The sequence below is a fragment of the Dama dama genome, chromosome 10 (assembly GCF_033118175.1).
Source record: "Dama dama isolate Ldn47 chromosome 10, ASM3311817v1, whole genome shotgun sequence".
In the NCBI taxonomy this organism is placed as follows: Eukaryota; Metazoa; Chordata; class Mammalia; order Artiodactyla; family Cervidae; genus Dama; species Dama dama.
Genome location: NC_083690.1, coordinates 4,658,665 through 4,685,506, shown reverse-complemented (window position 1 = coordinate 4,685,506; position 26,842 = coordinate 4,658,665). Strand labels below are relative to the sequence as shown.

Genomic DNA, 26,842 nt, shown 5'->3' with positions numbered 1-26,842 from the left:
AAAAAACTCATTCTTTTGTTGATGGACATAGGTTGTTTCCATTTTTTTTGGACTTTATTAACAAAGCTGCTGTAAATATTCTGATCTGTGGTTTGGTGGACATAATCACTCATTTCTGTTGGGTTTATACCCCAGGGGGAAATTACTGGGTCACAGAAATATGCATATTTAACCTTATTACTAACAAACATTTTTCCAGAGTGATCTTAACTTGCATTTCTCTAATGACTATTGATATTCTCTTTTGTGATATTCTTCAAGTTTTTGGCTCATTTTATCATTCGGTTTTTGTTTCTTACTGATTAATTAATGTGTTTGGGATGTCATCTCCTAGTCAGTGGTTTGCTTTCTCATCCTTTTAAATATATCTTCTAACAAACAGATATTCCTGATTTTATTTTATTCAGATATTCCTGAATCCCAAAATACTGTTCTTTTCCTTCATGGTTAGTGCGTCTTATGTTCTGTTTAATCTTTACCTAGGCCACGTTCATAAAGATGTCTCCCATGTTTTTTCTAAGGCTTGACTGTGTCAGCATTCACATGTAGATCTACGATCCAGCTTAAATTAATGTTTTGTGTATGGTGTGAGGTAGGGGTGGTTCCTTTTTCCCACATGAACATTCCATTAGCCAGCACAGTTTAATGCAAAGACCACCTTTTCCCCACTGAACTGCAGTGAAGCCCCGTTATAAACCCAGTGATCCCATATGACCAAGTGATCGTATATATGTGGGTCTGTTTCTAGACCCTCTCTTCTACTGCACTGGTCTACTTGTCTGCCCTTGTACCAATATCTATAGCTGTATACTAGGTTTTGTGCTTTTTTCTAAGAGAAGTTTCTTTAAAAATTATATATTTTGGCTGCACTGGGTCTTTGTTGCTGTGCGCAGGCTTCCTCTAGCTGCAATGACTGGGGGCGACTCCCCAGTTGCGGTGGGTGGGCTTCTCACTCTGCCTTCTCCTGGCTTGAGGGCTCAATGGTTGTGGAACATAGGTTTATCTCCCGGTGGTGTGTGGGATCTTACCAGACCGGAGATGGAACCCATGTCCCCTGCATTGGCAGGTGGATTCTTAACTACTGGACCACCAGGGAAGCCCCTATACTAAGTCTTGATACTGTGTACTGTAAGTCCTCAGGCTTTGTTCTTCTTCGAAGTGATTTTGTCTATTTTAAGGTTTTCTGTTTATGTTTTACAATCAGTTTGCCTCTCTTCCCCCTCTCCAAAAAGCCTGCTGGGATTCTGATTGGGATGTCAGTCTATTAATCCATTTGGGAAAAACAGACATCTTAATAATATTAAGTCTTTCAATCTATGAACATAACAAATCCCTAATTTTAGGTCTTCTTAATTGTTTTATAGTTTTCAGTGTAGAGGTCATGAAAATTTTTTGCTAGATTTATTCTTATATATTGGATATTTTTATGGCATTTAGAATTTTTACTTTTGATTTGAGTGTTACTTAATAACTACAAATATAACTGATCCTTTTTGTGCATTGATCTTGTGTCCAGAAACCTGATGTTCATATATTTGTTCTAACAGTTCTATCATAGACTCCTTTGGATTTTCAATATATACAATCATGTCAACTATGAATATTGATCACATACATTTATCTTTTCCTTTTCCAATCTTGATGTCTTTTCTTTCTTTCATTTTCCCTATTGCACTAGCACCTACGTTATTAAAAAAAAAAAAAGCAACCATCAACCAGAATAGGTTCCCCGTGAGGAGTGGAAGTGAGGTTTATATTTTACTTACTTTTATATTACCTATGTGATTTTAGTGTTTTACCTTTATAATTCTATAAGTGATCTTTTTAAATGCGGGGAGAGCAATACATATCAGTTAGCAAAATCTAAGCAATTGAAATTCACAAAATAAGAAACACTTCCTTAATCCCACTGTCATATATTTCCAGCTATCGTCTAGCCAGACAAAAATGGCATCCTATTTTTTTTTTAAGTATCCTATCATAATTCTCCTTTGCACATTGATTTTTTTTCCCACATAGAAATACACTATAAAACATATAGGAAGTTCAACAAACCCCAAGTCAGATTAATCCAGAGACCCACATCAAGACACATTATAATCAAACTTTCAAAAAACAAAAAGAATCTTGAAATCAGCAAGAGAGAAGCAAATCATCACATACAAGGGATCCTCAATAAGATTATTAGCAGACTTCTCACCAGAAACTTTCAGTTCAGTTCAGTTCAGTCGCTCAGTCATGTCCGACTCTTTAGACCCCAGGAACCGCAGCAGGCCAGGCCTCCCTGTCCATCACCAACACCCGGACTCACTCAAACTCATGTCCATCGAGTCGGTGATGCCATCCAGCCATCTCATCCTCTGTCGTCCCCTTCTCCTCCTGCCCCCAATCCCTCCCAGCATCAGGGTCTTTTCCAATGAGTCAACTCTTCACATGAGGTGGCCAAAGTATTGGAGTTTCAGCTTCAGCATCAGTCCTTCCAATGAACACCCAGGACTGGTCTCCTTTAGGATGGAGTGGTTGGATCTCCTTGCAGTCCAAGGGACTCTCAAGAGTCTTCTCCAACACCACAGTTCAAAAGCATCAATTCTTCGGCGCTCAGCTTTCTTCACAGTCCAATTCTCACATCCGTACATGACCACTGGAAAAACCATAGCCTTGACTTGACAGACCTTTGTTGGCAAAGTAATGTCTCTGCTTTTTAATATGCTATCTTGGTTGGTCATAACTTTCTTTCCAAGGAGTAAGCGTCTTTTAATTTAATGGCTGCAATCACCATCTGCAGTGATTTTGGAGCCCCAAAAAATAAAGTCTGACACTGTTTCCACTGTTTCCCCATCTATTTGCCATGAAGTGATGGGACCAGATGCCATGATCTTTGTTTTCTGAATGTTGAGCTTTAAGCCAACTTTTTCACTCTCCTCTTTCACTTTCGTCAAGAAGCTCTTTAGTTCCTCTTCACTTTCTGCCATAAGGGTGGTGTCATCTGCACATCTGAGGTTACTGATATTTCTCCCGGCAATCTTGATTCCAGCTTGTGCTTCTTCCAGCCCCGCGTTTCTCATGATGTACTCTGCATATAAGTTAAATAAGCAGGGTGACAATACATAGCCTTGACGTACTCCTTTTCCTATTGGGAATCAGTCTGTTGTTCCATGTCCAGTTCTAACCGTTGCTTCCTGACCTGCATATAGGTTTCTCAAGAGGCAGGCCAGAAACTTTGGAGACCAGAAAAGAGTAGGCTGACATGTTCAAAGTGCTCAACGAAGAGTCCTAAAACCAGCAAAACTGTCCTTCAAACCTAAAGGAGAAATTTTGTGTTTAATGTGACATACAGTTCAAAAAATTTTTTTTCATGGGCTGGCCAAATCCATTGACTTGAAATATTATTTTTGTCACACTACCAAATCCCTTCCTATATAAATAATATAAATATATACTTGTTCCTGGATCCTATATTATGTTTTATTGACTTATGATTCTATTTTTGTGCTATCCCACCCTGCTATATACATAGATCAATAAAAATGGAAGATTATATTCAAGAATGCAAGTTCTGTTGGGGAGAAAGTCAGGAAGGGATAGTTAGGGAGTTTGAGACGGACATGTACACACCACTATATTTACAATGGATAACCAACAAGGATCTACTATACAGCACAGGGAACTCTGCTCAATGTTATGTGCCAGCCTAGATGGGAGTGAGGCTTGGGGGAGAATGGATACATGTATATATACGGCTGAGTCCCTTCGCTGTTCCCCTGAAACTACCACAACATTTTTAATTGGCTATACCCCAATACAAAATGAAAAGTTTACAGTCTGGAAAAAAAATTATGGAAATCTAAATAAAGTATAGATTTAGTCAATTAAAAAAAAATGCAAGTTCTTGCCACAACAAAGACCCGAAGCAACCAAATAAAAAAAAAGGAATGCAAGTTTGGTTTGATGTTAGGAAATCCACAGGTGCAGCTCACAGTTTAAAGGCAAGATAGGTCACAGCACTGCCTTCTGTGGCTTCACACACGCTGAGATACATCCACACTCCTGAGAACGGTGACCAGGACTCAAGCCCCTCTGACCTTGCCTCCCTAACCCCTCGGTGAACCCACTTGCTCACCGACTGCACTCCGGCAACCAGCAGGGAAGTCCACTCTGGCCTTGTCCTGCCGCTCTAACACGCAGGAGATTTGCGGCTGCTGGTCTCCTGGTTCTCTGCACGACTCTCTCCCACCTTTCAGATCTCTGCTCAGGTGTAGCTTTCTCACAGAGGCCTTCCCTGGCCACTGGGACTCCCCCTGCCCTCCCCCTGGATCCTGACCCTCTCCATCACGCGCACCGTTTATTTTATTCAGGCACTAACTGCCATCAGAACTGCCCTGCTTAGTCACTTGTTTTCTCCTTCAGCGTCATTATCCTCCACCCCCACCACACTCACAAGGTGAGGACTTGGACTAATTGTTCACCGGTACATCGCCAGTGCCTGCAGCACACATCAGGGCCCCAGTAAACCTCTGCTGGCTGGATGAATGACTGGAAGTATAATAAATCGTGCGATTAGATCAATGCCGCTAAAAAGTCATTTGCTCATTTAACAGACAAGCCAAGAAGTTTTAAAAAATGTGGAAACATACCTTAAGAGGCAGGTAGATTATACAGCACAAGTATTATTGTCAGTGAAGCCATGGTTTTTAGTCCAATTCAACTGCTTCCCGGTCATGCATCCCTGGGCAAAGTCATTGAACCTCTCTGAACCTCTGTGTCCTCCTCTATAAAATGCAAGAAACAATGGTAAGGAGAATTGTTACAGAACATAAGGAAATGATGTGAGTCCAGTACTTAACAGAGGATGAGGAACACAGTAAATCTTCAACAAGTATTATACAGTGTTAACCTGAATGGCAAGAAGAAATGAGGAATTGAAGGAATCTTTTCCAAGAGGAGAGCTAATTAGAAACTGGTCATAGGACTTCCTTGGCAGTCCAGCAGTTAAGATTCCACTGCACGGGTTCCATCCCTGGTCGGGGCACTAAGATCGTGCGTGCCACTCGGGGTGGCCGAGAAGTTTAAAAATAAATAAACTTTTAGTTGAAATAAAATAAACCGGTCACAAACATCAGTTCTAACAGTTTGGGCTAGAACTACTCCTGAGAGAGTCAGGAGCCAGACAGGGATGCCTGCCACAACTGCTGTCCTGCAGCAGTGCTGGCATCAGCGGTGAGGTCTGGCCATGCAGAGAAAGTGTTCAAAATCATAGTTATGCTTTTAGAGAAAGGATGAAATTCTTTGTATTGCAGTCATTCAAAACCCTAGAGAGAGGGTTTTTGGGGTTTTTTTTTTTTTTTTTTTTGGTTTATAATTCATTTATTTTTGGCTGTGCTGGGTCTTTGCAGCTGCCGGGGCTCTTCTCTAGGCGAGAAAGGGCTGCTCTCCAGCTGTGGCTTCTCACCGCGGTGGCTTCTCTCGTTGCAGAGCAAGGGCCCTCAGGGCTCACAGGCTTTAGTAGTTGCAGCACAAGCGTCCAGCAGCTGTCACTCACAAAAGGGTCAGGAGGCAAGGTCTGAGAGGCTCCAGAGCACAGCTCAATAGCTATGGGCACACGGGCGTAGCTGCTCCTCGGCATGTGGGATCTTCCCAGGTCACAGAAGGAACCCATGTTTCCTGCATTGGCAGGCAGATTCTTTACCCCTGAGCCGCCAGGGAAACCCCTCAAAAGCCTAAAGAGAGTTAACTGAAAAACAGTGAAAACTCCTGGGAATACTTAACACCTGGGTGGGATAATGAGATTAAAATACATGAAAACGAATTGTTTTCTTTGACACCAACAAAATTCATAACAACAACAAGAATTATTTAAAAATACTTAAGACACAAAGAAGAAACTGGCAAGATCTAGATAAGAAAAACTATAGTTTTAGCAAAGGATCTAAAGGAAAACCTCAATAATTCCTCCATTAATCCATGTACATTAACACAACTTAAACCAGTATCCTAGCCAGTTTCTTTTCCCCTTGGTCTTAACATTTAGAAAAATGAACTAAAAGAGCCAGAAGGGACCTGGAGAAGTAGAGGGAGCGTGGCCTTGCCCTGGCCTATTTCTGAAGTCCCAAAGTAGTTCAGCCCAGTTGGACACTATCTACCTCAAGTTTGCTGCACTAACTCTTCAGCGTCACCATGAACTGAATGCTTGGAAAATACCGTTTTACTTATTGCCAAGCTTCTTTTGGGCTTCCCAAGTGGCTCAGCGGTAAGGAATCTGCCTGCCAATGCGGGAGACTCAAGAGACTTAGATTTGATCCCTGGGCTGGGAAGATCCCCTGGAGGAGGAAATGGCAACCCACTCCAGTATTCTTGCCTGGAGAATCCCATGGATAGAGGAGCCTGGCAGGCTCCAGCCCACTGGGTCACAAAGAGTTGGATATGACTGAACACACACACACAAACTTCTTTTAGTATTTTCCAGGTAGAAAGATCCATCCAAGATTAAAACGCCTGGGAAGCCCAATTCAAATCCAAGGTAGAGGAGTGTGTTGGATCCTGAGGGCTATCTCCAGTGGATCTCTCTTAAATGAACCCTATCGGGACCCAGAGAGCTCCAGGGCTGGAGGGTGTGGGTCAACCAGTTTCAAAGAGCCACTGCCACCCAAGGCAGCAGGCGTAGCTTCTGCCCAGCCTCACGTCCTGTTTTCTCTCCTAGACCCGTGGACAAAGGATGGCCAACCCCTGCCCGCTGAGTGCCTGGGGCCCTGCTGGAGGGGCTGCTGAGGGCTGGACACCCTGCCCACTGCAGGTGAGGAGGGGGTCCTCCAGTGCCCGCCTTGGTTGAGGGAGGGACACACGGGGGCGGCCAGCCTTGGCCATGGGATCCACTCCAGTCCCCAGGGAGGAAAGGGAACGTGGGTGGGTGGGGCTTTGCCCCTCAGCGCCCGCTTCACTGTCCCTGGCAGAAAACATGCCGCCTGCGGTTCAGCAGGAGCCCCTGTGCTTCCCGGATTCATAGGACACAAAAGAAAAGGACCTGAGAGGCTGCTCTGAGAACTAGTCCTCCCCTCCATTTCGTCGCCTCCTTTCTTTTTAAAGTAGCAGACTTTAGTTTTTAGAGCAGTTTTAGGTTCACGAAAGAACAGAGTGGGAAAGATGGAGCTCTCCCTCTCCCCGCCCCGCCCGCCTACACGCGCCCTCCCCCACCGGAGGGGCACGTTGGTTACAATCGGTCACCCACACAACACGTCACGGTCACCCAGAGCCTAGCACCGGCATCAGCATCACCGTGGTGCTGTTCCTTCTACGGCTCTGGATGAACGTACACACCACTCCAATATCACACAGAGTCGCGTCCGCACCCTGGTAATCCTCTGTGCTCCGCCAGCTCCTCCTCCCCAGAGCCCTGCCAGCCGGCACTGTCTCCATGGCTCTGCCTGTTCCAGAAGGCCATGGGGCTGGGACTGTACCGCATGCAGCCTCTCCCCGTCGGCCTCTTCCACCCTTCCTTTCTCACCGGTGGACCTGTTCCTAATTAGCCCCATTTCCAGGTTACAAATGAGGACACCACGGCACAGAGAGCTCAGGCGGCCTGTCCAGTGTCACACAGACGGTGAGTGGCAGAGCTCAGATTCCAGTCCGGGGTCCCCTGCCCCTGGCGATGCTCCTGGCAGCAGGGCCTACTGTGGCCACCCAGGACCAAACCCATCCTGGAGGCCAGACAGAGGGCCGGCCGCCCGCCATCCGGGGAGGGAGAGAGGGTGGGCCTTCATCCCACCCGGGCCCCGAGGCTTGGTCACCTGTCCCAGGCCACTGGGCAGGACGACAGAGGCAGCAGGCCCAGGCCTCTCTCCACAGCCCCTGGCCACAGTCCCCGACTCCATGAGGAAGCAGGAGTTGCGCCCGTGCGGGGAGGCTGGCCAGGGCCACGCCGCCAGCTCCCCAGCCGAGCAGGTGAAAGCCCTGGTGGACCTGCTGGCCGGGAAAGGCGGTCAGGGCTCCCAGGCCCCGCAGCCCCCCAACAGGACGCCAGAATGCCCACTGAAGCCCCATGGCAATGGTAGGCCCATGGACGGGGATCCCCTGGCCTTTTGCCCCTCCCCCTTCCCCCTCCCCTCTCCCACTCTCCCCCATGGCCTCTGTCCCACAGACTTGAGGATACAGAGGCACCGGGAGGCTCTGCTGAGCAGGACCGGGGGTGGCCCCGAGCTGGGCAGCCCCTCCCCAAGGCTGACCAGCCTCCTGCTGGTGGAGGGCCTGACGGACCTGCAGCTGAGGGAGCACGACTTCACGCAGGTGGAGGCCACACGCGGGGGCTGGTGCTCGGCCAAGACCATCACCCTGGACAGGCTCTTCCTGCCCCTGTCGCGGGTATCCATCCCCCCCCGCATCTCCATCACCATTGGGGTGGCTGGGGTGGGCAAGACCACCCTGGTGAGGAACTTCGTCCACCTCTGGGCCCGGGGGCAGGTGGGCAAGGACTTCTCGCTGGTACTGCCCCTGACCTTCCGTGATCTCAACACCCACGAGAAGCTGTCTGCAGACAGACTCCTCCGCTCCGTCTTCCCGCACGCTGGGGAGGCGGGCCTGGCATCAGCGGCACTGAGCAAAGCCCTCCTGGTCCTGGACGGCCTGGATGAGTGTAAGACGCCCCTGGACTTCTCCAATACCGTGGCCTGCACGGACCCCAAGAAGGAGATCCAGGTGGACCACCTGATCACCAACATCATCCGGGGCAACCTCTTCCCGGAAGTGTCTGTCTGGATCACCTCCCGTCCCGGCGCAGCTGGCCAGATTCCGGGGGGCCTAGTGGACCGGATGACCGAGATCCGGGGCTTCAGTGAAGAGGAGATCAAGACCTGTCTGGAGCAGATGTTCCCCGAGGACCCTGTCCTCACGGGCTGGGTCCTGAGCCAGGTTCAGGCTGACCGGGCCCTGTACCTCATGTGCACCGTCCCGGCCTTCTGCCGGCTGGCAGGGGCAGCGCTGGGCCACCTGCATCGCCACAGGCCAGGGCCCCCGGACGCCGAGCTGTGGCCCCCGAGGACCCTGTGTGAGCTCTACTCATGGTACTTCAGGATGGCCCTTGGCGGAGAGGGGCAGGAGAAGACCAAGGCGAGCCCCCGTATCGAGCAGCTGGCTCACAGCGGCCGCAAGCTGGTGGGCACACTGGGCCGGCTGGCCTTCCACGGGCTGGTCCGGAAGAAGTACGTGTTCTACGAGCCCGACCTGAAGGTGCTTGGCGTGGACCTCACGCTGCTACAGACGGCCCTGTGCAGCCGCTTCCTGCAGCGGGAGGAGACGCTGGCCTCCGCGGCCGCCTACTGCTTCACCCACCTGTCCCTGCAGGAGTTCGTGGCGGCCGCGTACTACTGCAGCGCCTCCAAGAGGGCCATCTTTGACCTCTTCACCGAGGGCGGCGTGTCCTGGCCCCGGCTGGGCTTCCTCACGCACTTCCGGAGTGCAGCCCAGCGGGCCATGCAGGCCGAGGACGGGCGGCTCGACGTCTTCCTGCGATTCCTCTCAGGCCTCTTGTCCCCGAGGGTCAACGCGCTGCTGGCCGGCTCCCTGCTGACCCAGGGCGAGCACCAGGGCTACCGGGCCCAGGTGGCCGAGCTCCTTCAGGGCTGTCTGCGCCCCGACGTGGCGGTCTGCGCCCGGGCCGTCAACGTCCTGCACTGCCTGCGCGAGCTGCAGCACATCGAGCTGGCCCGCAGCGTGGAGGGGGCCGTGGCCAGCGGGGGCCTGGCCAGGCTGACCAGCCCCCCGCACCGCGCCGCCCTGGCCTACCTCCTGCAGGTGTCTGACGTCTGCACCCCGGAGGCCCCCCTGGCCCTGCGCCTAGGCCCGGGCGTCCTCCAGAGCCTGCTGCCCCAGCTGCTCTACTGCCGGAGCCTGAGGTGGGTGCTGGGGGCAGGGGCAGCGCGGGGTGTGCGGGAGGAGGGTACAGTGAGGACCCGGCAGGCTCCTCCCGCCCCCACGCCCCCCTGTGTCCCATTTTGGGGCTGCCGTCACCAAGGACCACGATCCAGGCGGCTTCAAATGACAGAAACCTCTTCTCTCCCAGTTGTGGAGACTGGAGTCTGAGAGGAAGGCGTCAGCAGGGCCATGCTCCCTGGGAAACCTGTAGGGATGGTCCTTGGGTCATTCATGGCCTTCCCAGCCTGCGGTGTCTGCCAGCAGTCCTTGGCCTGCAGACCCAGGCTCTGCCTCTGAGGTCGCACGGCTGTCTCCTCCATGTCTGTCTTCTCGTAGATCTCTCTTGTGGGGACACTGGTCCCCACGCTGGGTTACAGACCACCTCACTCCACCATGACCTCATTCTCACTCGTTATCTGCAACGACCCTGTTTCCAAAGAAGGTTGCATTCCTGAGGCATGGGGGTGGGGGGTTGTAAACACCAGTATATCTTATACCCCAAAACACTTGCTCTACGACACCCCGTATATCACCCCAGTGCTGACAGAGGCCACACCCACTCACTCCACCCTTAGCCTGTCATCCTCTGTCCACTCTCTGGACTTCGGTGGCAGGGAGGGGAAGGCTGGATGACCAGGGTCACTGGGGACCTCAGAATAGCTTCTATAATCCTTAAAGGAGGGCAGCTGGTGTCCTACCGATACACACAGTGTGGGGGCTGCAGGGAAGACAGCCCAGCGGGTCAGAAACCCATGGTTTATGCCACTGAAACTCCCAAGTCACCTGGTGGGAGAACTCTGAGCACACGGGTGTCCTGGCACAGATCTCTGAGCCGCTCGGCGGGGGCTTCACTGGGATGGAGAGGAGGGGGCAGCGGAGGGTCTCAGCCTAGGTGTCTGAGCTTAAGCGCCCACTCTGCTGCCAGGGGTCTCATCCCACTTGCCCATGGGCAGTGGTAGGACCGCTCACTACTGCTGTTCCTCCTGACCAGGCTGGACACCAACCAGCTCCAGGACCCCGTGATGGACCTGCTGGGCAGCGTGCTGAGTGGGAAAGACTGTCGCATTCAGAGGATCAGGTAACACAGACCCAGGAGACCCCGCACAGGGTGCTCACCTGTCTCTCAGGGTCCGGGGCTCTTTTCACATCCCCCTCTCTGCTCAAGTGGCCTGCGGTGCTCTCCAAGAGAGGTATCTTCGGGGCGTGTGACTCGGGGTGCAGGTTGCTTGTTTCCACCCATTCCAGAAAGTTCCAGAGGCCCAGGTACCTCACTTGTAAGAAGAGAGAAAGGACAGGTGAGGGTCAGTTGCTACTGTAGATACAGAACCATTTTTCCCAATACCGTGTGCGCGGATGTACTGCCAGGCCCGGTCCACTCTACACGCCTCCCAGAGTTTGCCCTCAGATGGTATTCTGAACACAGTGTTACATCTTTAAAAAAAAAATCCAAACTTTTAAGCTAAAAATTCATATTAATTAAAACGATTTTAAACATTGCATCTTTAATAGTCTAATTAGATGACAGTTTATATACTAACTAAAGAGCAGATCTACATGCTCATGAAATCTCTCCTATAAATAACATATCCGAGTCTGAATAACACCCTGATTTGTAGCCGAATCGATGTGATGACCAGCAGCTGGCTTTGGGAGAACTAGGGAAGTGAATTTAGAGAAAAATAAGACTCAGAGGGTAACTTTTCATAAGCCTCACATAAGCTTCCAGCTTTTGAAATCATCTTTATCTGAAAAATACAGACCGAGTCCAGACCAAAAGTAAGTCATTCAGGACAGTGGTCAGAGTGGTGAGCTCTGGGTGACTTTGGACAGATACCTTGTGCCCGAGGAGGGTAAACATGGGGGTTCAGGGGTCCCCTGGATCACTCCTTAGTGTGTTCAGGGTACACCCTCTCAAGGTAGATAGAGATGTACATTCTGTTAAAGTCAGCTTCATAACTCAACCATTTTCCTTTCTCGCTTTAGAGAAAGGACAGGGGCCAAGGGTGTGCTGGAGCCACAGGTTCATGAGAGCTGCCTGTTAGGCTTTCAGGAATTTTTACATGTTGACAGTGCTACAAATTGGCCATGGTGGGAGCATTTACACCATGGAAATTAGCCAGTGCAACAGATCAGGGCTTTTGTTATTTTGCTTTTTCCTGAGAGCTGGTTCTCCAGCACACCCCTGGCTGGAGTCTGCAGTAATTGCCCGTCCTCTCGATTGAGGTCAGACTTCTCCCTGAGGCCCTCTGCTGGGCTTCCCAGGTGGTGCTAGTGGTAAAGAACCCGCCTGCCAGTGCAGGAAACATAATGAGACAAAGGTTCGATCCCTGGGTCGAGAAGATCCCCTGGAGGAGGGCATGGCAACCCACTCCAGTATTTTTGCCTGGAGAATCCCATGCACAGGGGAGCCCGGCAGGCTGCAGTCCATGGGGCTGCGAAGAGGCAGACACGACTGAAGTGACTGGGCACGCACACACAGGGCCCTCTGCTAATGTGAGGGTCTGTCCACCCACTCTGGCCCTACCATGCCCAAGCTCCTGGACCTGGCTCATCTGGTCTCCACCTGAGTCCAGGCCCTAATGATGCTGTGGTGGCTGACAGGTTTGCATCACAGGCCTGGAGTTGCAGAAGAGGTGATGAGGTTACAGACCCACATTAAGCACCCTCTCCTTCTCTTCGGGCAGCTTGGCTGAGAACCAGATCAGTAACAAAGGGGCCAAAGCTCTGGCCAGATCCCTCCTCGTCAACAGAAGCCTGACCACTCTGGAGTAAGTAGGACCCTCACCACTGGGATGGGGGGAGCCTGTGAACCATCGTGTGAAGCCCCCTGGGGAACACTCTCCCCAGGGTGGGCTGGAAGGACAAGAAAGCTGAGCCAGCCAAGTCTTGGCTCCTGCTCAGCTGCTGGGACTCGCTCATAGAAGCACCAGAATATTGGCCTTGAACCTGGTGTTATCATCTCCTCTCCACACTCAGCCCAAGCCCACTAGTCCATCAGACCCTGCCTCCTTCTCCCCTTCATGTGGGGCCACCATAGGGGATGCCTTCCTTATTTGCCTAAACAAACATCTCTGCCCCAGTCGCATCAAACAGGGCTTCCCTGTTGGCTCAGGCAGTAAAGAATCCACCTGCTATGCAGGAGACCCAGGTTCAATCCCTGGGTCAGGAAGATCCCCTGGAGAAGGGAATGGCAACCCACTCCAGTACCTGACTGGAGAATCCCATGGACATAGGAGCCTGGCGGGCTGCAGTCCATGGGGTCACAAAGAGTCAGACACGACTGAGTGTCTAGCACAAGCCCTGGCACACTGTCTTTGAGGAGCGTGGATTTAAAGGTCTGAGTAACTTCTCCCTCCCTGGGAACTGGATAACTGGTCCTTTCTCTTCCTCCGCCAGTCTCCGCAGTAACTCCATCGGCCCTCAGGGGGCCAAGGCACTGGCAGATGCTCTGAAGATTAACCGCACCCTGGCCTCTCTGAGGTACGTGTCACCTGCTTGCTGCCTCTCTGCCCCCAGGAGGTGACTCAGAAAACCATCTCCTCAGGTGCCACCCATGGAGCGGGAGGTAATTCCCAACAGCAGCCACAAGATACTGGCTCCCACCCATGGATGCCAGGGCATCCTCTGTGCTGAGCAAGTTTCTAAGTCCAGCTCTTCACTGCGCCGGTGTTCAGGGTCTGAACTGGGGAGGGAGGAGAAGAGGGGCAGAGGTATGAGGAGGCAAAATAATCTACGAGGAAAAGTTCCTGTCTCCATGAGTGGGAGGTCCCCAAGGCCATGACATCAGGATGATCCCTGAGCTGTCTTCCAAGACACTGAAATCCCATTTCCAGACGGTTCCCCATGTGCGCTGAGGTTTGCTGGGCTCCTTTAAGGGGCCTGCGGTTGTATCCATCCTTAGTTGATGCGTACTGCCAGTCTGTTTTGCTCATTTACTTCTTTTCACTGAGGCAAAATTCACATAAAATTTACCATTTTGGAGTGTACAGTTCAATGGCATTTAGTACAGTCACAGTTATGCAACCAACGCCTCGATCTAGTTCCTAAGTATTTACATCCCCCTAAGAGGAGTCCCTCTACCCATCAGCAATCACTTCCCACGCCCCGCTCTCCCCTCGGCCCCTGGCAACCACCAATCTGCTTTCTGTCTGAAGATTTCATGTAAACGGAATCAAACAGCAAGGCTTTTTTTGCCTATCTTCTTACACCCGGTGGAATGTTTTCAAGGTTCATCCATGTCGAAGCATGTACATTTCATTCCATTTTAAGGCTGAATAATATTCTATTACATGGACCACAATTTGTTCATCCACTCGTCAGTTGCTGGACACGGGTTGTTTCCACCTATTGGCTACTGTGCTGTACACATCTGTGCACAAGCATTTGAGGACCTTTTCTCAGTTCTCCCGGGTGGATACAAAGCAGTGGGATCTGCTAGGTCACAGGTGACCCTGTGTTTAACCTTTTGAGAAACGGCCAGGCCTGCTTTCCTCGGAGGCCACACCATCTAATGTTCCTACCAGCAACCGGGATGAGGGCTCCAATTTCTCCACATCCTCACCAACACCTGCGTGCTGTGTTTCAGCTGCAACTCAGACTATCGATGACCTTGTGGTCCAGTTATCAGGGGCTCCTTGTCCACAGCCAGCAGGCAGGTGCCTGGAAAACCCAGGGAAGCCCTGAGGCCAGAGCGGCGGTGGGAAGGGCCAGCTCCCCCACCGGCTGGGTGTGCGGGGTGAGGGCCTGCCGGGCGCCCTCCTGGGCGCCACCAGTGATGCCCCTCCTTGCCTCCACAGCCTCCAGAGCAACAGGATCAGGGACGACGGCGCCAGGTCCATGGCTGAGGCCTTGGCCGCCAACCGGATCCTCTGTGTGCTTCAGTGAGTGGCGTGCTGGCTGGCAGGGACGGTTCCTCCCCTCCTCTCCTCCCCGAGGGCCTCTGTTTCCCGCACAGAGGGGTGGATGGGACAAGGCCCGGAGGCTTGCTGAGCCTTCCGCAGGGCCCCTGGGAAACCTGACCTCCACTGCTTTTCCGGAGAACGGGTGTTGGGGCAATAATTACAAACACAGCCTCCCGCCAACATGGGAAATCCTCTCCACAAATGCAGAAAAGTACGAAACTGCTTAATTACTGGAGTAAGCACTCAGCTAGCCTGCAGTGAGCATCCAAGGTGATCCACCAGTGGGATGGCAAAGACAGAAAGGAATCTCACCCTTTCCTGCAGCCGAGCAGACACAACCCTTTACATGTGGGTTTTCAAGAAAAACCACAGCTTGTCCTCAAACAAGAGAACTGGAATAGCAATGTTTGTCATACTTAGTTTATCCTAAATTTGCCTGTCGTCTGGTAGGGGGAGCCGTCTGTGCCTGCCTCCTGCCTTCATGCCGAGGAAAATGAAAACTCCTGTCTTTACGACAAGCAGGCACTTACAGCAGAGCAGGTGCTCTCTTCCTTGATACGCAGGGTTCAAAGAGGTGGCGCAGAGGCCCTTACCAAAGACATTCCTGGGCTACAAGTCTGGCAAGAAGCTAACTTCTATTAATAGCTCTTAAAAAGATTTACATACTCTCAAAGGGACAGGGAAAGGATTTATAATCCCTAGTTTCCTCAAGGAAACTACGGGAGGGGAGGGTTTTTTTCTCCCCCTGCTCTTTTGGAACCAAGGAAAGTTCCATTTTGTTTAGATTGTAGTTAGCCTCACACAGATGAGGTCCTGGCCTGCCTGTCCTTCTAGGATGAATGCAGGGGTCCTCCTGTAGCGTCTTCCTCCTCCAGATTTAGTGTAGGAGGAAGCAGCAGATGAGGAGCCTAAGCCAGGGTCTGCCCTCAAGAGGACTGCAGGGCTGGGGGGCAGGCTGCAGGTTGGTCTGAACGGAGGCAGTCTGCTGAGTGTTGAGAAGGCTGGTCAGGTGAGGGGCCAGTGGGCCTTGTATGTAGAAGTCTTCAGAAAGTCTCCAGTTTGGAGGTTGATGGATATTAACAGTGTTCACTGGTCACTGCTTTCGGGCCCCTCAAGGGAAGGCCCAGCTGCCCCTGCCTCTTTTTGTTGTTTAGTTGCTAAGTCGTGTCTGACTCTTTTGCGACCCCATAGACTATAGCCCGCCAGGCTCCTCTGTCCATGGGATTCTTCAGGCAAGAATACTGGAGTGGGTTGCCATGCCCTTCTCCAGGGGATCTTCCCGAGCCAGGGATCGAACTTGCGTCCCTGCATTGGCAGCAGGGTTCTTTACAACTCAGCCACCAGGGAAGCCCCGCCTGTAGCCTCTTACTCTTCACATAACTCCATCAGTCTATTAGCAACATTTTGGCAACAATCCAAGGACCTTTCCTGGAGACCCCCTCCCCCATGCTGCAGTAAACTTGAACCAGACTGTCCTTGGCCTGGGAACGCCTGTGGCCAGTTTTACTGAAGGACCCCTCTCCTTCAGCCTGCAGAAGAACTCCATCGGGCCAGTGGGAACCCAGCAGATGGCAGATGCCCTGAAGCAAAACAGGAGTCTGAAGGAGCTCATGTGAGAAATGCAGAAGGGCCAAACTGGTACCCTTCATGTCTGGCACAATGCCCAGCTTATCACAAATACTTGTGAGCATGGGGTGGGTAGATGGATGGATGGATGGTGGATGGCTCAGTGGGTAGATGGATGGATGAATGGATGGGTGAATGGGTGGGTGGATGAGTCAGTAAATGGATGGATGGATGGGTGGGTGAGCAGATGGATGAATGAATGATTGAATGAGTGGGTACTAGATAGCTGGCTTTGGAATCCAAAACCCTGAGCCAGGAGAATGGAGATCCAGATTCCCAGGAAGGAGTGAGCTCCAGCTGTCTCAGGCTCACCGTGACTGCCACCTTCATACAAAGATCACAAATGCCTCTCGCTGAAGGGTTGGCTCTGCCCCCATCAAGGAGTCGAGAAGGACACTGCTACCTTGATCTCTTACAAAGGCCACCTGCCAGCCAGCCTCAGGCAGAAGAAACTGTGTACTGGGCACCCTTGAGACCAGAGACAGCCCTTCCCTGGAGGGCTCCCGGACTCTGACCCCTCCTGGTCTCACCCCGCCTGGCTGCTCCACCCATGTCCCCTCTCTTGCAGGTTCTCCAGCAACAGCATTGGCGATGGAGGCGCCAAGGCCCTGGCGGAGGCCCTGATGGTGAACCAGGGCCTGAAGAGCCTGGAGTAAGTCCCCAGGGGGTGGCTGTGGGCAGAGGGTGACTCCCCGCCCGGGGTTCCCTGGCCAGCAGGGGGGCGGGTCCTGGTGGAGGGCTGTCAGTCAGAACCCACCAGCCCGCGAGCCGGGCACTCTGTGCTCCAAACGTCTCTCCCTCCAGCCCACCCGGCCAGCTGCCTCTCCCTGGACAGTAGGTTGGTGTTGGTTCTGGAGTTCTCAGAGTGACAAGCGCCGAGTGCCCATTAGAAGCTGGCCTAGGTGGCTGTGGAGGGGCTGGCTCCGGGGGCCGTGGGGGAGGGGGTGGGGACACCTGGCTATGCCGCTTTCTCTGGGGGCTGCAGACACACGTCCCCTTGGAAGCCATGCGGAGCCGCCCAAATCGAGGCGATGTCTAAACTCTGGCACTGGTGGTGCTGGACCCACCTGCCCTCGGCTGGCAGGGGCTGGACTGACGGGCATGGGAGAGGAATGAGGAATGGGGAGGGCACGGGGGTGGCACAGGGCCCCCAGCCCCCTGCTGGCCTCAGTGCCATGACCCCGGCTGGACTCCCCCTGGGTCCTGAGGCGGCCACGCCCAGGGCACCCTATCCTCTGTCCGCAGCCTGCAGAGCAACTCCATCAGTGACCCGGGAGTAGCAGCGCTGATGGGGGCCCTTTGCACCAACCAGACGCTCCTCAGCCTCAAGTAAGCCCCGCCCTTCCCTCCATTCCTTGGCTGGGGGTCTGAAGGGACTCTGGGACGTGGAAGAAAAGGCTGATGCTGAGAAGCCCCCATTCCCACCCCCACCCCGAGGGCATCGGAGGGGAAGAGCCGCGGTTGGGCAGCTTGGCGCTGGAGCCCGGCCGCCTGCGCCCCCACTCACGGGGACAAGGGGAGGGGGGGCAGCCTCAGCAGGCGGGTCTGCCACCCCCTTCCTGAGGGCAAGCCTGCAGACACCCAAGCATGCCAGCCTGCCCCTCCCCTCACACCTCTGAGGTCCTGGTGTCTTATCCTCTTCCTCTTGAACTGTCTGTCCTCCTGTGGACAGTCCCGGGACAGGGGAACACGTGGATGGCAAGCCTTGCGCGGGGGCTTCCCGGAGCAGGCTCTTCCCGCCTCCACCCAGGGTCCACCTGGGGTTCCTGGCTTCTAAACAGCCTGAGCACCTGGATGCCGCGCCACCCACCCCCTGACCCCACCAAAGGTCTCCTCTGTCCATCAGCAGCTCAGGGTCATCTCTTTCCTCAGCCTTCGAGAAAATTCCATCAGCCCAGAGGGAGCCCAGGATCTGGCGCGTGCTCTCCGCACCAACAGCACCCTGAGGAGTCTGGAGTACGTGAGGGGGCAGGCGGGGCTTCCTAAGGCTCCCTATGCCCCCGGGGCCCTGCCCACCCCGAGCTGGGAGCTGACGGGCAGACCCTTGGGAGAAGGACGTGGCTGGGGGGGTGGCCGGGAGGCCTGGTGGTGACCCTGACCCAAGTCCCCCTCTGAAGCCACAAAGTACCCAAGGATGGAGTGAGTGGTGACAGTCGCCCTGCCCTGAGCCCGCGCCCCTGCAACAATATAGGAGCAAGGCGGGGAGGGGGGTCCCTAGCACAGGGGTAGGAGTGAGTGAGTCACCAGCCAGCTCTGCCGCCTCCTGGCACGTGACCAGGGATGGAGGCCCACCAAGCAGAGCCTGCCCCCTGCCCACCCCCAGGACATGTGGCAGGCGCGGCGCCCGGGAGCACATTCAAGTGCCCTGAGAGCCTGAGCCCGGCAATCCCAGCGGACAGGACACAGCCCTGGGGTGGGGCTGGGGATAGGGGAGTGGTCTGGATCCCCAGGGAGCAAGGATGGGGGCTGCACTGCTGGCTCCGGCTCACTTGCCCGCTCCCCTCTGCCCAGCCTGACAGCCAACCTACTCCACGACCAGGGCGCCCAGGCCGTCGCAGAGGCAGTGAGAGAAAACCGCGCCCTCACGTCCCTTCAGTGAGTCCATGGCGCGCCCAGCTGGCCTGTCCTCCCAGAGCTGCAGGGCCCCACTCAAACCAGGGGAGGCAGGAGGCCAAGTCGGGCTCAGGGTCCCCGCCCCCGGCACGGCCTCAGCAGGTTGTGCCCGGCTCCCTGCTCTGCTTCCTGGGGCCGATCCATGCAGAGGCCAGTGGTGGGAGGTGGGCGCTGTGTCACATGCTTCACGCGGGGGCCCCTCCACTAGCCGGAGTGCACGCTGACCCCCTTGGACCAGCCTGGGGGAGGGCTGCAGGAGCTCTGCCCACCCTGGCCCGAAGCTCCCAGGACCTCCTGCCTCTGCCCTGGGCCACGTGGTCATGTGTGTGTGTGTCTGCCCAGCCTGCAGTGGAACTTCATCCAGGCCGGCGCTGCCAAGGCCCTGGGACAAGCACTACAGCTCAACACGAGCCTGACCAGCCTTGAGTAAGTGGGGCCTCTGAGGGGGTGGGAGGCACAGAGTCAGTCACCCTGCTGCCCACCGGTTCTCCTGCCCTCAGCACACAGCCTCCTCGGCTCTAGGGCCAGAGAGCATGTTTCCATCTGACTTGGTGTTGTGTGTGTATATATATATATATATATATTTTTTTTTTTTTTAACAAAATAACAGCTTTGCTGAGATATAATTCACTCTTTAAGGTGTACAAATCACTGGTTTCTCATATATTCACAGAGCTGGGCAACCATCACTAAAATCAATTTTTGAACACTTCAGCCACCCCACGAAAAACCTCACACTTATCAGTACTCACTCCTCACTTCCTCCTCAGTCCCCCAGTCCTGACAAACATTACTCACTCCTCACTTCCTCCCCAGTCCCCCAGTCCTGACAAACATTAATCTACAGTCTCTATGGATTTGGTTATTCTGGACATTTCACAAAATTTAAGTCATAGAATATGTGATCTTTCTGACTCACGTCTGTCATTTAGTGTAATGGTGTCAAGGTCCATCCACACTGTAGCATGTATCAGGGCTTCATTCCTTTTTATGAGTGAATAATACTCCACTGCACGGACAGACATGATGCTTATCCACTCACCCGCTGATGAACATTTGGGTTGCTTCCGCTTCTGGACTATCACGAGTAACACTGCTGTGAACATTCACACACAAGTTTCTGCGTGTGGATACATGCTTTTAATTCTCTCTCGTGCACGCCTGGGAGCAGAACTGCTGAGTGAGGTGCACACTCTGTGTTTACCTTTGAGCTTCACCTGCTTTTCATGCTCCCACGGCTTCCGATATACCCCCTGTCTGGCAGGTCCTTCCGCTTGGCTCTGAACATGCTGTTCCTCAGGGTCCTGTCCTGGGTCATCTTCCCCTGAATGACGTCTCTTTCTCGAAGCTCCTCCTCACCCAGGGCTCCAATTCCCTTCGAAGTCCTCGAGGTGCCCACATCTACAGCTCAGACCCCTCTCTTGAGCTTCAGACCCCCGTGTCCACTGCCCACTCCACTTCCCCCGGGGTGGACCCAGTTTACCTCCCTCACAAGCCTGCTTCTTGGTTCCTCACTGTGTGAGGGGTTCTGGCCACCAACTGTGCAAGCTAGAAACATCACCGTCCTTCTCACCTCCCACCGCAGCCCATCTCCAAGTCCTGTTGCTTCTCCTCCCAACATTCCACCCAGCCCCCTCCACCCACACGGCCACTGTCCAGACCGCTAGCATCACTCAGCTGCATCACCGCCGCGGCCTCCACATCCAGTCCCTCCTCACACTGCTGGCCAAAGCTCTCTCCCAAACGTCAGTCTATCCCCGTCCTGAAGAAGTTTAGCTGGCTGCCCAGTGCCTGCAGAGTGGAGTCCAGCCCTCAGTGTGGCTCCCACGGCCCTGAAGTCCTGCTTCCTCTGCACCCCTGGGGCCTCACTCCACACCCCAGAAACTTGACCCAATTTCTCTGGGTTCCTTGGATGTGCCAGGCCCGCCCCCATCTCTCACCCGCGGGCTTGGTCTAGATCTATTTCTGCCAAGCAGCCTCTGTGACCACGCTGAGGAGGGCACCTCACACTTGGTGACTCTCATCTCACAGGTTCTCCCACCTGAGTGCCAAGAGGCCAGGATTGGGCTTGCTGGTCCCCAAGGCACTTAAATGTTTGCTAAAATTGTCAATGCAAACTGCTCCCTCAAATGTACCAATGTCCACTTGAACTAAACTCTTAGTCATTTTATTGCTCCAGGGCCTGCCACTTTCCTCCAGTGTGGAAGGAAAAAGAGAAAAAAACAAAAAAAGCTGTAAAACACTGACCAGCAAGAATGGCTTGAGGACTGAGGGCTTTGATTTTCGGGATGGCTTTGAAACTCACACCAGTTTCTTTTGCACAGTATTTCCATGTGTCCATTTCTGTTTTGCCTAATGGTCTAGACTCATGCAGACTCCAGACCACGATGCACAGTCATTAGGCGGCCATGGGGCAGTGGCCACACAGGAGGTGCAATGATCCCCAGAGATCATCTACTATGGGCTGTGTGCTCTGATTTAAATCTAGAAGGTCCAAGCTCAGCACGTCCTGCCAGAGCGTTGGCTCGGGTCCTGTGCACCCAGGGGTCAGGCTCTGCGTTCAGTTTACAGGAGAACGCCATCGGGGATGAAGGTGCCTCTGCGGTGGCCAGCGCGCTGAAGGTGAACACAGCCCTCACTGCTCTCTAGTAAGTCCTGACGTGCACGGCAGCCCAGGAAGCTGGCCCTTAGCCATCTTTCCACACTAAACATCCGTGTTTCCCAGGCAAGGCAGGTGGGTTTGATTTTCTTAATATTAGTGATTAGGACATCAGACATCTAAAAAATAAGAACTAGGGGTTCCGGGGGTGTCCCCCAAACTCTCCAGAACATCTGCACTTCCTGTGTCCAGATCTCTGCCTGGCATCAGTGTGGGCAGGAGATGCAGCATTCTCTGCACACACCACAAGCCAACAACTTTCAGCACTATTTCACCAGTTTCAGCCCTAGGTCAAGGGGGTGGTGGAGATGAAGGGTGAACGCGGATGGAGCTGGGCTGGCGGGTGTGAGGGCTGGAGGCTGCCCATCTGCAATGACTGCGTCTCCTCTTACAGTCTCCAGGTGGCCTCCATTGGTGCTCCGGGGGCCCAGGCACTCGGGGAGGCCCTGGCTGTGAACAGAACCTTGGAGATTCTAGAGTAAGTATTCCAGTCTCTGGCTAGAGCCTCTTGCCCACAAAGTCAAGCTGTTGACTCAGAGTGATCATATATGGGAGGAGAACATGTCTGTGGAAACTCCAAAATCACTTCAACGCCTTCACAGAGATCAAGCAGCCCTGGCCTCTCCGGCTCCCCGTCACCCTCTTTTCCTGGGGGTCACTCGTGGGTCCTCTTCTCCTTGGCCTTGCCCAGGCTGAACATGTCCCCATGCTGTTTAGGGGCCCTGGGGAGGGGGCAGTAGCCACTGACCCAGGCTGTGAGAAGATTCGAGCTCCAGCCCGAGCTCTGTGGGGCTCGGGCGTGTCTGGTCCTCGCTGCTCCTGCAGTGCTGGGGTTCCAAGCGCATGTGCACCTCTGGGTGGAGGGCTGCCTCTCTGGTCTCTGCCCCTCTTTCTTTGGAATGAAAATGGAGGACGAGGGCTCCAACAGACCACCAGCTGGGGCTGGCCTCAGCCCTCCCCACGTCCTGCTCCCCAGAGCCAGTCCTTCTTCTGTGCCCCGGAGTGAGGGAGCAGAGACCTCACCCCCACGGTTGCTGAGTCCACGCTGCCTCCACCCAGGCACCCATGCTCACCTGAAGGGGTGCCGGGCTCCCCTCTCAGCTGTCACTGTGCCTGAGATTGTGCCTCAGGGTTCCCGCCTTTCTTAACAGCTTAAGAGGAAACACCATCGAGGTGGCTGGAGCCAAAGCCCTGGCGAATGCGCTCAAGGTCAATTCCAGTCTCCAGAGACTCAAGTGAGTGGCTGCACGGACCTACCTGCGCCTCAGAGCAGCCAGCTTCTCTTCTGGACTCTCCCTGTAGCATACTGCTTGCTTTCTGCCATAGCTGCTCCCTTTTCAAAATACAAATAGCTGACACTATAGTCATTATTAGTCCGTATTGTGGATGGGTTTGTTCCCTTTCGCATTTTCAGTCATATGTCCTCTGTGGCACCTGCACGAGACGACCTGGCTGCTTGCAGACTTGGGTCTTGGGGTTAAATGCCACTTGGCTGTTGCTATGGCAGCTGTGGACCAATGAGGCCCAGACGGGTCCCTCCAAGAGAGTGCTGTTCTGCTTCCTGGGCATGTCCTTCTGTCCTGAAGGGCTCACTGTGGCATCTCCATCTCTTCTCTGCCTAGTCTTCAAGAGAATTCCTTGGGAATGGAGGGGGCGATATGCGTTGCCACTGCACTGTCTGGAAACCATGGGCTCCGGCACATCAAGTGAGTGGGGCTCAGTGGCACCTGCCCTTTCCCACCAGCTTGGTTCACCCTTAGAAGTGCTTCCAGGTCAGGCCCTGCCTCCCCTGTGAACCTCGAAGCCAGCTGACCCCAGTCCCCCAGTAGCTCCACAGGGAACTCCGTATATGAGAGGGCCATTTGGAGGCTCGTCCATGGGAGGGACAGTGGAAGCATGCAAGTTTCACCTGGGTTTAGCGTTTCAGGTAATGACCACCTGCTCCTTACTGATGAGGACCTTCAAGCCTCCAGCCAGTTTCTCAAGCCCTGTCCTGATCCTTCTCTTCCAGTCTCCAGGGAAACCACATTGGAGAGTCTGGTGCCAGGATGATCTCGGAGGCTATCAAGACAAATGCTCCCTTGTGCACTGTGGAAATGTGAGCAAAACAAGTTCCTGGTGGATGCGGTAGACACATAGCTGAAAACTTTCCAACAAAAGGACCATTTCTCAAGGGTGCCTTCCTGCGGTCTGGGAATGCTGCTGACCCACAAGAGTGCTGGTCTTCTGCAAGGAGGGAGGAAAGGAGCTGCCAGAGGAGGATACGAGCCCCTCTCCTGGTCCAGGGTCAGTCCAGGCAGGGGAGAGATGGACGCTCCACTACAGCACGGAGAAGGGATGGTCTTCTGCCAAGGGACTCAGGGACGGGACTCAGAGCTCAGCAAGAAGCCAGTCAGTGCCTATTTATGTCCTGGGGTCTTTAATGGGGTCTTTTCTTATCATGACTTCCCTGGATAAAATCACTGCCTCACTCTGAAATGAACTGCCATCTTCAAGCCCATGAAGAGTGTCAATTTGGCATCAGTGACAGAGGGAACATCTTTTTTCAAGAAGAAAAGGCTACAGGAGTATGATCTTTAGAGTCATATGGAAAAATTAGGAAAAAATTTTGAAGAGAAAGGAAGGCTTTAATTATAGGATTCTGGAGCAAAGACAAAAAAAGTTCTCCAAGGTTTCTGTCATCTTTCACTCATTACAAACAAAGTCTCTCAAAGACAGAGATTATGTCCACTGTATGTCACTTGGAATCTGGCATGGCGGTTATCAATAGCATGTTAAATATCGATGTCTTCATACTTTCTGTATTAGGTTCCCCAAAGCACTTCTGCATCTACAGCTTCCCCATGAGAGCAAGACAGTCGAGCTTCCACATGGCATAAACTCCCTCAGATGCCTTTCAGTGTTTGAAGGAAAACTATTCCAAATGAACATCAGGGGTTCTTCAACTACATAACCAAGGAAAATGGTTATGGAAGTTATAATTATCATTTTAAAACCTGAACAGTAACTATTGTTCCAAATGTTTCTTTAAAAATGAGTATTTGGGTAAGAAACATCATTGGATGATATAACCATGAACGAAATCCTACTAAGAAAGAAAATCATACAGTCTCTGATTATTACCCCACAGAGAGGTATTTACAAAGGTTCCATAAAAATGGAGACATTTTGGGGACTTTCTTGGCATTCCAGAGGTTAAGACTCTGCGCTCCCAATACAGGGGGCATGGGTTAGATCTCTGGTCAAGGAAACTAAGATTCCACAAGCTAAAAAAAAAAAAAATATGCTGGTATATTTTTTTTTTAGTGGAGACATTTTGCAAATGTCACCTTGTCAAAGTGATGAAACTCCACATCACTGATGATGGGAAGAATGGACACCCTGTGCCCTCAGTGTGATGGCTGAGGAGGACACGTCACTGATGTACTATTCCTGCCCGAAGTGTTTACCTGAATCTAATCATGAAGGAACAGTCAGACAAAATCCAAATTGAGGGGTAGTCTGGGGAAAACTAGCATGACCTCTTAAAAATAATCAACATCATGAAAAATACAAAAAGGCTGGGGCTGTTTTATTATTAAAGAGTCTTAACAACTTAAGAGCTTTGATTGGATCCAAGACTAGAGGGGAAAGAATCAGCTATAAATAACATTATTTGGAAGGCAGGGAAATTTGGTCTTAAGTCTTAAATAATCTTCAATAGATTACTGGTTCTGAAAGTATTTTTTCTGGGTATAGAATTCCAGGATGATAGTCTTTTCTTTCAGCACTTTCAAGAGGTTGCTATATTGTCTTCTGGTTTGCACTGTTTCTGGCTGAGTTGAGAACGTGATGGACAAGAGTCACAGCAGTCAAATGCTGGAGACAGCTGTGCCTTGCAGGAAACTAGCACTGGAGAAACTTCAGGGGTCAAAATGTGCTCTCCAGGGATCTCAACACAAGCCACACTAGAATTGGAAGGAGAGGCCCCTCCCTCCTCCAAAGTGTCTCAAGCATCCTACTGACCATGCTTAACATGTTGCTGTTGTTCAGTCACCAAGTTGTGTCCAATTCTTTGTGACCCCATAGACTGCAGCATGGCAAACCTCCCTGTCCCTCACCATCTCCCAGAGTTTGCCCAAGTTCATGTCCATTGAATTGGTGATGCCATCCAACCATCTCATCTTCTGTTGCCCCCTTCTGCCCTCAAGCAGGGTTGACAAGCAACAGCTTCACTAGCATACAGCAGCCCAAAAGGTGAATTTGAAGCTGAGGCAATAAATGGATAACCAACACAATGGGACTTCGGGGCTCATTTTTGTATTCCATGTTGGACAAACATGCCCTTTGTCTTCAGGGTCAGCAATGGTTTCTTCTGCAGTGTCTAATCTGCTCTTAGTTTCCCTCTTGGTTTTTAAACCTCCAGCAGCTCTGAAAGTCTAGAGACTTTCCATCTTCCACATCTCACAGCCTGCTCACACTTTCCTGTTGTCTGAATATATGGAATACAGTCAGAATTGTCTGTCCTTTTCCACTAATTGACTGGCCTTTCTGGGTCATTTTTTGACTTTTCTTACACCTGGTAATTTTTGATACCAGACATTGAAAACTTTCTCTTGTTGGGGACTGATGATTTTTATATTTCTTAAAATAGTCTTGAGCTTTATTCTGAGACACAGTTACCTAGAAACAGTTGGACACATCATCTGTGACTTGGGCAGGGTTCCCATATTAAAGCCCATCAGAAGAAAGATCACATGAGGGAAACAAATACATTTTTTGTTTTTTAAAACAGAAGTTAGGTCAGATTCAGCTAAACCACAGCTGTAACATCCAAGAAGATGCAACTTGTACTTAAAAGCCATGGCTTCCAAGTAGGTTCACGTGACTCCCAATACACTTACTCCCCAGTCAGCTTATCAAAGATGGGATAGCTCAAATTATTGGTGAATTAATTGAACACTGAATGTTTACCAAAAAAGGAGTAATCTCTTATGTAAAACTTAGGGAAAGACAGAAAAAAAAGCAAAGAAAGGAATAATTGTCACATAGCCTCCTACAATTCACATGTCCAGTAATAATCAATGAACTTTTCTTGAAGAAGTATTTATATGTTATATGTACAAATAATTATACTTTCAAATAAAACTTAATAGTATAAAAA

At 52.1% G+C, this 26,842-nt stretch overlaps 1 protein-coding gene across 7 annotated transcripts in view; it reads left to right on the top strand.

The window, feature by feature from the left end:
• Positions 1 to 25,271, top strand: part of NLRC3 (NLR family CARD domain containing 3) — a 29,226-nt gene extending 3,955 nt beyond the window's left edge. For 2 of the 7 annotated variants that reach the window (XM_061152704.1, XM_061152702.1), the window contains 18 exons: positions 6,698 to 6,790; positions 7,533 to 8,041; positions 8,132 to 9,881; positions 10,892 to 10,978; positions 12,585 to 12,668; positions 13,297 to 13,380; positions 14,697 to 14,780; positions 16,330 to 16,413; positions 16,996 to 17,079; positions 17,673 to 17,756; positions 18,300 to 18,383; positions 18,939 to 19,022; positions 19,383 to 19,466; positions 21,605 to 21,688; positions 22,094 to 22,177; positions 22,851 to 22,934; positions 23,322 to 23,405; positions 23,711 to 25,271. In XM_061152704.1, coding sequence (XP_061008687.1) covers positions 7,540 to 8,041; positions 8,132 to 9,881; positions 10,892 to 10,978; positions 12,585 to 12,668; positions 13,297 to 13,380; positions 14,697 to 14,780; positions 16,330 to 16,413; positions 16,996 to 17,079; positions 17,673 to 17,756; positions 18,300 to 18,383; positions 18,939 to 19,022; positions 19,383 to 19,466; positions 21,605 to 21,688; positions 22,094 to 22,177; positions 22,851 to 22,934; positions 23,322 to 23,405; positions 23,711 to 23,801 — 3,522 coding nt within the window. In that variant the 5' untranslated portion in view covers positions 6,698 to 6,790; positions 7,533 to 7,539 and the 3' untranslated portion in view covers positions 23,802 to 25,271. Of the gene's footprint in view, positions 1 to 6,453; positions 6,518 to 6,697; positions 6,791 to 7,520; positions 8,042 to 8,131; positions 9,882 to 10,891; positions 10,979 to 12,584; positions 12,669 to 13,296; positions 13,381 to 14,696; positions 14,781 to 16,329; positions 16,414 to 16,995; positions 17,080 to 17,672; positions 17,757 to 18,299; positions 18,384 to 18,938; positions 19,023 to 19,382; positions 19,467 to 21,604; positions 21,689 to 22,093; positions 22,178 to 22,850; positions 22,935 to 23,321; positions 23,406 to 23,710 lie in introns of all 7 variants that reach the window. The other 5 variants (XM_061152708.1, XM_061152709.1, XM_061152706.1 and 2 more) reach the window with 5 other exon arrangements.
• Positions 25,272 to 26,842: the final 1,571 nt, after the last annotated feature.